The 10,456-nt window shown below is 42.8% G+C and overlaps 1 protein-coding gene across 1 annotated transcript; it reads right to left on the reverse strand.

Annotated features, from left to right (window-relative positions):
- Window positions 1–1,318: 1,318 nt before the first annotated feature.
- On the reverse strand, window positions 1,319–8,684 carry LOC139655167 (protein phosphatase 1 regulatory subunit 14B-like). Its single transcript, XM_071532502.1, has 4 exons — window positions 8,502–8,684; window positions 2,359–2,436; window positions 2,239–2,271; window positions 1,319–1,387 (listed from the first exon to the last, which is right to left on the reverse strand). The coding sequence occupies exons 1-4, from the start codon at window positions 8,682–8,684 to the stop codon at window positions 1,319–1,321; spliced, it is 363 nt and encodes a 120-aa protein (XP_071388603.1).
- Between the last annotated feature and the right edge of the window lie 1,772 nt (window positions 8,685–10,456).

Raw genomic sequence — 10,456 nt, forward strand, 5'->3', positions numbered from 1 at the left:
ATTAATATTAACGACCCTCCGTTCCGATCGGCTAACCGTTTCCAGAGTGAAACGTGAGACGCCGCGGCCCGGCGGCTACAGGTAGGGAAAACTCTCCGGTAATAAACAACGACAACCGCTCAACCGCTTTGAAAAAAACACTTTGTTAGTCTATTATTTCTTACAAAAATGATAATGAGCGAACCTTTGTGACATCACAAAGTTACGGAAGTCCAAACGGCTCGTTTAGAGGCTCGCTGCACTAATATGGATTGTGTGGATTTAGTTTTGATACTTTCACCATGTTTAGATAGACCATCCAACTCCTTTATCACCACAGAGGAAGAGGGGAGTCCTGCTGCACATGATGTGGAGCTTTAAGTAGCTTAATGTTAATGCTAACATGTGTAGTGGAAATATACTGGGCCTAAATGTACTGGGCCTAACTGCTGAACATGCAATTAGTTTGACTTGCCTGAACACTTCACTGAATGATCTTCAAACTCGTGAGAGCAGCTGCAGCTGCAGCATGGGCATACCAGAGTTAAGGCAGTTAGGTATCCTGCCTTAAAACAATGTAATTAATATGTCAAAAAGGAGATGAGCCGAGGCTGCATAGGACAGTGATATGTCTCGGCTGCAACTAGAAAGCCACGACAAAGATAAGAAAGTCACGTACCACTATTATGTTTTTACTTCTCGGCCACCACCTGGAGAAACTACGTGCAAACAGATTCTATTGGTAGAAGAACCAGAATAGGAGGGATTATGTCAGGAATTTGAAAACAAAACTAAAACTGTATAAAAGTATTTTGTTTTGACCATGAGTTCAGTTCTTCTGCAGAACAACTCAGGTCTATGTTACTTTAATAAAGATCTTTAAAGGCTGATTCACATGTCTGAGGATTTTTCTTCTGTCACATTGGAGAACAACTATTTTACAACACATGCTTCTGCTAACATGTGAATGCCAGTGCTAGCCTAGTTGTGCTTTCAGAACCAAACTTAACGGGAGGCTATAATTAACATGTCAATACCACTCACATTAGCATGTTAGCATTAGCATTAAGCTAGTTCAGTTAGTGTCATCTACTCTGACAAGAGTGACAAGAGTGACAAATGTGACTGAGCATGTCCTAAAATGGCCACCGTACATTATTAAAGTTTCAGATAATCGTTTCTTCGACAGTACAAAAGCAGAAGAGTCCAGTTGTTCAGCAGTGGAAGACAGTAAAACACCAGTCTGTCCAGTAGAGTCTGAGGACCCAGTTTACGTCCCGTGTGGCCCATGTTGGAGTCCAGAGCCGGACGTTGGGACACTCAGCTGCTGAACTCGGCTTCATTTCCTCAGCTGGGGCGACATTTTGCGAAGCCCCTTGATCCGGTAGAGCAAACCGCTGATGAAGTCCTGCAGGGAACACACAGACTCAGACCAGACTCATTCTGTTATAATAATATATTCATGTATATTTAGTATAATTTTGTTCTGTATTACTTTCTGCTACTGCAACCACCCAGTTTCCCCACAGGCATCATTAAAACTAAAATATTCATTGTTAATTTTATTAAGAATTAGATTGTGCTTCCAGTCCTATCAGAAGACATCAGATGATATTCAGTGTTAGCATAACAGATTCAATACAAATAAACATAAACATAAATAAACATAAATCCTGAATCTCCTGCCCAGTGCTGTTTGCACAGTGGATTACAGTACAGGCTGAACACTTCTCCTCCTCCACCTCAGGACTTCTGTCTGAACATGTTTGAACTGTCAAATATGAGTTTATGGAAGTTTTGGAGAACAAATTAATTTGACATCATTAAGCAGCTGAGTCTGTGTTTCCATCCAGCTGTCCAGAGAGTTTTAAAGAACTTCTGAAATGAACAAAAATAGCAAAACAACATAAACAAATATAAACTAACTAGCTAACTAGCCAGCAAACACACTGATGTTAATGTGAACATGCTAACGCTAGCTGCTACTAGCTACGTTAGCTAGTGTGCTAATCAGATGTGTTAACAACAAGACAGTGATGGTTAGCTGACCAGATGCTATGGTTAGCTAGCTAACAAGCTGACATTATCTAAACACTAAATCAATCAGATGGATCAGTGATGAAATGATCAGTTCAGTCAGAAACAGACAGAAATTAACCGTCTGTTCAGTTCTGTTGAGACAGAAACACAGTCAGCTGTTCAGGGCTGAGGACCTCCAAGATGGCCGCTTTGATATGAACGACATGTTGTCCTTCTTACCTCTGTTGGTTTGTCACACTCTTGAAGCAGCGCCTGTAATAAAAGTTAAACTGTTATCTCCCTGAATGCAGTTCAGCTAACAAAGTGATTTTAGTGTTGAACAGTGTGAAATGTTCTCACATGCAGTTTGGATCTCTGCTCTGAATCGGACAGATCCAGCAGTTCATCGATGTCGATCTCCAACTCGGGGATTTCCTCCTCCTGCAGCGGAAACATCAGGATGAGCAGAGCAGCTGTGCAGAAGCTCACAGGGTTGATCCCCACAGACAGAGCCGTCCTTCACCTTACATTTATTCAGAGTCATTCCTATGTTCCCAGGGTCCTATGTTCCCCAGCTCATAATGCACTGGGAACATAGATATGCTCCCCATTTATTCATCTGACTCCTAACCAGACGTACATCAAGTTAAACAGTAGATTAAATTAAATTCTCAGATCACCAACATTACAAGCAACCAGCACTGAGGAGTGATCCTACTGCTACTGCTAATAAAACCTTGTCAGGTTTTGGTGGTAAATGATATCAGCTGCAGGACTTTGTCATTGATGCTCCTGCAGAAAGTTCCTGCAGTTCTCCACATGAAGTGAAGAATAAACCCTCGCTGTCAGCAGGTTTCAGCAGAGCTTCATGTTGACCTTCATGTTGTTGATTCTTCTTTAATATTAGTTATTTAACACTTTCAAGTTCAAACTTCATATAATGAAATGTCACTTTTCTAATTAAATATCATGAGATGAAAAGCCTGAAATAATGACTGCCATCACTACTGAGATTAATTTGAAAAAAAACGAAAAGGTTATTACTTCCTGAACAAAAAGTCTGTGTGTGTGTGTGTGTGTGTGTGTGTGTGTGTGTGTGTGTGTGTGTGTGTGTGTGTGTGTGTGTGTGTGTGTGTGTGTGTGTGTGTGTGTGTGTATGTGTGTGTGTATGTGTGTGTGTGTGTGTGTGTGTGTGTCATGGCAGGCAGAGTTTCCCTCCTGCAGCGTCTTAACTCAGTTTTCCTGTCAGTTTTCAGATTACTGACCGGAGGAAAATGTTTCCCAGTCCAAGCTGCTTAAACATTAATATTTCAGGCTTTAGCTCTCTGAGCTCATTGTGTTAAAATGCCAGTTTACCACCAGCAGAGACCAGATCCACTGTTTAACCCTGAGAGATCTGACTGGACCTGATCGAATTCCCAGTGACTGAATGATGAATGTCTTATAGACTGATGTGTAAATCTGCTCCCACCAGCCGAGTCTCATGATGGAGGAACAGTGTGAACTGTGTGTTAGTGAATAAAGTGTAAATGTGTGTGAAGCAGCTGAAGCAGAGAGCAGCTGAGTCAGCTTGTTGTGGTGTGGCTGTAGATCCATTCAGTAACGTTCTCAGTAAAAGTGAATAGTGTGATAAGGTGGATTTGTTTCCAAATGTAGGTTACTGTGACACAGTAAACTGTCTTGTCTTTAGCCCTAGTCTCTACTCCAAAACATGAAGAGTTGGAGCTTGAGAAGAGTCAGCTCAGTTAACCTGAACAAACTGTTAGCTAGCTAACTAGCCGGCAAACACACTGATGTTAATGTGAACACGCTAACGCTAGCTGCTACTAGATTAGGGTGAGCACATTTTCAAACCCCCAAACCGGGACCCTTCAGTGTACCGCACGTTCATGCACACACCATAGGCGTTTTCATCAGGATGGGGGACAATTATTTCAGCGCTTAGCTCACCCAGTCACTGCACCTTTAACACCATGGACAGTCACAGCAAACCAAAAATGATGTTTTGTCTCCAAAAATCCACCAAAACATTCAGATATTTGTCGGGACTCGGGAGACCCATCTTGAAACCGGGACAATGACAAACCGGGACGTCTGGTCACCTGAACGTTAGCTAGTGTGCTAATCAGATGTGTTAACAACAAGACAGTGATGTTAGCTGACCAGATGCTATGGTTAGCTAGCTAACAAGCTGACATTATCTAAACACTAAATCAATCAGATGGATCAGTGATGAAATGATCAGTTCAGTCAGAAACAGACAGAAATTAACCGTCTGTTCAATTCTGTTGAGACAGAAACTCAGTCAGCTGTTCAGAGCTGAGGACCTCCAAGATGGCCGCCAGAGAGGGGGGTGACATCACCTGAAGCCTCTATACAGCAACCAAAGCCAAAACCTCTCTAACCCGCAGACTGCCACCTACAGTCCGGATGTCTCTGCATGTTTCTGTTGGATCTGAGCAGACTGATCAATTAGCAGAAAGTGAATAATTGATGCAGCAGAGCGACTCCTGCAGAGAGACTGACAGCCGCTCAGTGTGGGCATGAATTTCATTTTCCTCAAATATCATTTGTCCTTTCTCAATTATTAATCCTCAACCAGCCGCCTCTGTGTTCACTTTAAAGCAGATTATTATTTATTGATCTGAGTCCAGCTGACAGATTAGCTCTTTGGCTCCTGAGTTTCGCTGTCAGAGAGCGATCTGCACTCGTTTCCACCTGCAGATGAGCTTTAAAATCCAGTTCAATAAATAGAAATATAGTTCAGTATACTAAAATTTAAATTTGTTGTCCCTTGTGCAAAATGAAGATTTTAGACTCATTTTGTAATTGAATTGGAATTAACCATGCATTCTCAATTCAAATCATCAATGGCCCCAACCCTGATACGCACATTATATTAACTTTTGCACACATGCTAATTAATTTGTTCATACGAATTATGAAATTGTGAGCAGAAAATGATGAAAATTTGGGCACAAATGAACCAAAACAAGGGAACGGTGTTTATCCTGTAGACTTGATTTAGTCAAAATGAGGGAACCAGATCTGTCTCACACACACACACCTGCTCCGCCCTGGATATGATAAATCCAGGCCTCAAAATCTGTATCTATATGATAATGGTGCGTTCATGTGCCGGTGGGAAAGTCTGAACTTCCCAGCCGGCTGCTAAACAGCGTTGCTTTCACGTGCTATTTTGTGGGAAAATCAAACCAACAAACAAACAAACGATAAACAAACATGGCCGACCTGCAGCTTAACAAGCTAATTTGACGAACTTCATTTAAACAAATGTTAGGTTAGTTTGGATAACAACACACTTGCAATAAAGGTGCAAAGGTTTGTGTTTTCTTACTGTTGACTGACACAAAACTTAAATTTTTCGCCTTGTTCAGAAGGTTAAAGGTCACCATTGCATCATAACTCAGCAAAATGTTCTCAGATTTTCTGACATCATCGTCTGACTTTAGCAGGCGTTCATGTGAAATTTCCAAGTAGGAAATTAGTTTTTCCAATACATCTGATAGCACATGAACAGACAATTCAACAATTCAATTCAAATCTACATTCTATCCTCCCATGTCCGCTGGCTCTGTGAAACGCTGAACGCCACCAAGGAGTTTTTGTATTTTCCAGTTTTCTGACCAGTGACTTCATCTCAGCTCGTGATGAGAAGCTCGGTCCTGATTCGCTCAGCTCGCTCCGGACAGAATATCTAACAAACGCCCACCGGAGGCAAAAGGTTCAGAGGAAACAATCGTCTTTTGTGGGAAATGATAATCAGCCATTTATCTGAGGAATCCCAGTATTCCCAGTCACACGCTCCTGCTGGGCTTCCTCACCTCCCATCTGGTCCTGGGTGGATGTGAAAACCTGCAGACTGTTCGCTGCATTTTCACCATTTACTGACACAGAACTATCAGACGTTTCCTTCCAAAATGGATGTTGGTTGGGTTGCTGTGTGAAACCAATAAAAACACACCAGGCTTTCATATCTGCATTGTTTTTTCCACCAAGATATCTGATGTGACAGAACTGTGTCAGCTATAAAAGAGCAGCATCTTCTTCCACTTCTTCCATTATGAGTCTTTAACAGCGAGGACAAAGGGAGCATTGTGGGTATTGTAGTCTGGAGCACCACCTCCATTGTTCTGCACAGAGCTGCTGACTGGACTCTTTTCCATATGAACTCCACTGGCTGAAGGCCAACTGGGTCTCAGGGCTTTTTAGGACAGACAGCAGTTCACTAACAGATTGACACTGGAAACACCAACACTATAACTCTACTGTACTGAACTGTACTGAACTGTACTGAACTGAACTGTACTGTACTGTACTGTACTGTACTGTACTGTACTGTACTGAACTGTACTGTACTGTACTGAACTGAACTGAACTGAACTGTACTGAACTGTACTGTACTGTACTGCACTGCACTGTACTGTACTGAACTGCACTGAACTGAACTGAACTGTACTGCACTGTACTGAACTGAACTGAACTGTACTGTACTGTACTGAACTGCACTGTACTGCACTGTACTGAACTGTACTGTACTGTACTGAACTGCACTGTACTGTACTGAACTGCACTGTACTGAACTGAACTGCACTGTACTGAACTGAACTGAACTGAACTGTACTGAACTGTACTGTACTACACTGTACTGTACTGTACTGAACTGAACTGTACTGTACTGAACTGTACTGCACTGCACTGAACTGTACTGTACTGTACTGAACTGAACTGTACTGTACTGAACTGCACTGTACTGTACTGAACTGTACTGAACTGTACTACACTGTACTGTACTGAACTGTACTGAACTGTACTGTACTGTACTGCAACGAGAAGCATGGTACGCTAAGTTATGTACCATGTCACTGTACTGAACTGTACTGTACTACACTGTACTGTACTGAACTGAACTGTACTGTACTGAACTGTACTGCACTGCACTGAACTGTACTGTACTGTACTGAACTGAACTGTACTGTACTGAACTGCACTGTACTGTACTGAACTGTACTGTACTGAACTGTATTGTACTGAACTGTACTGTACTACACTGTACTGAACTGTACTGAACTGTACTGTACTGTACTGAACTGTACTGTACTGTACTGTACTACACTGTACTGTACTGAACTGTACTGTACTGTACTGTACTACACTGTACTGAACTGTACTGAACTGTACTACACTGTACTGTACTGAACTGTACTGAACTGTACTGTACTGTACTGCAACGAGAAGCATGGTACGCTAAGTTATGTACCATGTCAGTGCGACCTGGGTTTGAAGCTGGCCTGAGATCTTTGTCACATGTCATCCCTCTCTCTTTCTCCTAATCTTTCCTGTCTGTCTCTATTTATTAAAATAAACACATGAATAAGTAAATAAAATGAAACAAGTACAGATCCTGTACAGGCCCACGGTGTGTGTGCTGGATTCCACTAACAGAACAGAAGTTCGTTGGGCAGCAGAAGACGTGGATGTATGTAAATTAGCGGCAGAGAGCGTGGCTCAGTGTGTGGGAGCAATGATCAGCTAACACTGTTATCGGTTAAATCACCTGTTCCACTAATATCACGTCAATACCACAATAATGTTCCCTACTGTTAAGGTGTGCAGGGCAGCAGAAGACGTGGATCTGTAACTCGGCGGAGAGTGGGGCTCAGTGTGGCATTTAGCCCATAGAGACCGACTCTTAGTCAAAGACGCCCTCTAGAGGCCATCTCATGAGTGACAGGTGTCTGACTGACTGACTGCCTGAATCTGCCTCCTGTTGCCCTTGGCTACGCCGTGGGAAAAACAAAGAAACATCACTAGGGAGCCCTCAGTTAGCCTGGTAAGACCATCTTGATCACGTGGCCTCACATTCTGTTTCGCTCCATGGATCAGTCTGGACTTCTAGCCCACATCGATTTCCAGAACTTGCAATGGAACCGGGCCAATCAGGGACTGCGTCGTAGTTGATGACGTGACGCGGCTGGCAGAACAGTAACGGCGTCTCCCGAAGCGATAAGCGGTAACGTGAATTTAGCAGAGTAAACTCAGCCATAAGTGCAGTTATTGCAGAAACAGACTCAATAACAACAATTAAACAACAAGAGAATGCACTGGCAGAGTTTTCTCGTTCACCTTTCGCCGTTTTCGCCGTTCTTCTGACTGGATTTGAATTTGGATTCACTGATTGGCTGAAGGAGTTTGTCTGTCAAGGCAAGTAGTCCCACCCACTGAAATCGATGTGGGCGGACTGATCCATGGAGCGAAACAGAATGTGTGGTCATGTGATCAGGACGGTCATACCAGACTAGCCCTCAGTGAGTTTAGAGTCTCATTTGTTTTGACTTGTGACTTTTGTTTCCAAGCCCTGGTTGGCTTGCGATTAGTCAGTTTGAACCTAAACCAACCAAACAGAGAAATACAACAAAGTCCAAACTCTTCCTCTGTCGTTCAGATGTGAAGTCTAACGGTGGACAGGAAGTGGCGCTCACCTCCTCGCAGCCGAACAGGAAGTGCAGCTGCTCCTCGATCCACTCCTCGATGTCCAGCCTCCTCTGCAGGTCTTTGCGGTTGTATTTGACGGTCAGTTTGCCGAGCCGGCGCTGCGGCGGCTCCTCCTCCCCGGCGGCCTGGAAGAGCACCCGAGGGTGCTGGGCGCCCGGCCGGGTCGCCATGTCCGGACGAGTCTGACAGCCGGTTCCTGTCCAGAGAAACAAACATGGTGTCAACTGGGTTTGGAAAGGTGAGTCACTCTGCACCGCTCACTCGACTTCCAAGTCAGTCACAAGTCTTGAGGCACAAGTCAAGTCCTAGATTACCAAGTCAAGTCCAAGTCAAGTCCATGTCATTAAAGTCAAGTCTCAAGTCTAAATGTAGAACAGCAAGTCAAGTCAGAACAAATCAAGAGTCCAGTATCAATTTAATATCTTAAAGAAAACTAAATATCTAGGACTTTTCAATGCAATATGGTTTTAATAGGATAAAAACTTGGTAAGAGCATCATGAGTTTGATTTCTATAATCAGTTTCAACTTCAATAAATTCAATCATTCCATACAAATTCAGAAAACAGAATTTAAATTCAGTCGTCTGCTGGAACAAATCTCATCACTTTCAATCTGAGTCATTTACACAAACACAAGATCTCAAGTCAAGACTTTAGAAACCTTTTCAAGTCATCAGAGTACAAGTCAGAGTCAAGTCCCAAGTCACCAGAACCCAAGTCAAGTCCCAAGGGTTAGGGCTCCTTGTACTTTTTGGAGTATTTTTTAAAGTCAGTATTTGACTTCTCCTTCAGTCCATTTTAAATCCATCCATCACAGAACAGATTGTGTGTCTCTCCATCAGCAACAGAAACTGGATCAACGTAAACTGACAAACTGTGGATCCATTCACAGTGAGAAGAGGAATCTGACTTTACTTTGTTTCTGCACTTTATTTTCTCATTTCTAATGTTTCCAGTGAAAAGAATCTAGTGTGAACTCTGTCCTCTCTCCTGTTAGAACCACATGGAAAAGATCACAGCTGACAACGTTCTCTGTTCTAAAGAGGAACTCAGGAACTTTTACTCTGAGGACATTTTGAATCAGACACTTTGTACTTTACTGAAGGACATTTTTACACCAGAACTTTTACTTCTACTGCAGTAAAATATCAGTAAAGTAAGAGAAGTTCTCCTGCAGACTCTCTGTCTTACCTCAGACTCTACAGGTTTCTTCTTCTAAGATAATCCACTTCTCTCTGTTTCTTCTTCTCTCTGTCTGACTCGATGGAAAGCAGGGTTTTCTTCTTCTTCTCCTCCTCCTCTTTCTCTCTCTTCTCCCTCATTCACCCTGGTTGTCTCTCGACCCAATATGCAAACTAACTGAGCCAACCTCTCTCTGCCTGTTCACACACTCCTCCTCTCCCTCCTCCTCTTCCTCCTCTTCCTCTCTCCTGAACTCCCTCTTCTTGCATTTTCACCTATATTTACTCTCTCTCTCATTTATATTGTAGTTTGTTTTTGAGTAATTTGATTTTGTGTGTGTTTACCTCAAAACATACTGTAGTGTGTGTGGTGTGTGTGTGTGTTGTGTGTGTGTGTGTGTGTGTGTGTGTGTGTGTTTGACAGGCAGACAGAGTATTGGACAGGAGAAAACCATTGAAAGCTGTACAAAGTGTTTCTCTGAATTACCTTAAACATCATCATCAGTATTAATGAGTTTGAAGTGAAAACCTTCAGCAGCATGGTTTACTTTCACATCTCTCTCTCTGTCTCTCTCTCTCTCTGTCTCTCTCTGTCTCTCTCTGTCTCTCTCTCTCTCTCTGTCTCTCTCTCTCTGTCTCTCTCTCTCTCCCCCTCTCTCTCTCCTCTCTCTCTCTCTCTCTCTCTCTCTCTCTCTGCCTCTCTCTCTCTCTCTCTCTCTCTCTCTCTCTCTCTCTCTCAATTCAATTCAGTATGCTTTATT

The sequence above is a fragment of the Centroberyx affinis genome, unplaced genomic scaffold (assembly GCF_046629955.1).
Source record: "Centroberyx affinis isolate AG114_WGS23_722 - 3 ecotype Tasmania unplaced genomic scaffold, CSIRO-AGI_Caff_v1 ptg002197l_1, whole genome shotgun sequence".
In the NCBI taxonomy this organism is placed as follows: Eukaryota; Metazoa; Chordata; class Actinopteri; order Beryciformes; family Berycidae; genus Centroberyx; species Centroberyx affinis.

Bases quoted from the DNA above. Each gene is read 5' to 3' on its own strand.
- LOC139655167 (XM_071532502.1), bottom strand. From the start codon at position 8,684: ATGGCGACCCGGCCGGGCGCCCAGCACCCTCGGGTGCTCTTCCAGGCC. The intron at 2,437-8,501 runs GTGAGCGCCACT...CCGCTGCAGGAG, and splicing joins TCCTGTTCGGCTGCGAGGAG to GAGGAAATCCCCGAGTTGGA. The intron at 2,272-2,358 runs GTGAGAACATTT...CTTTTATTACAG, and splicing joins AGCAGAGATCCAAACTGCAT to GCGCTGCTTCAAGAGTGTGA.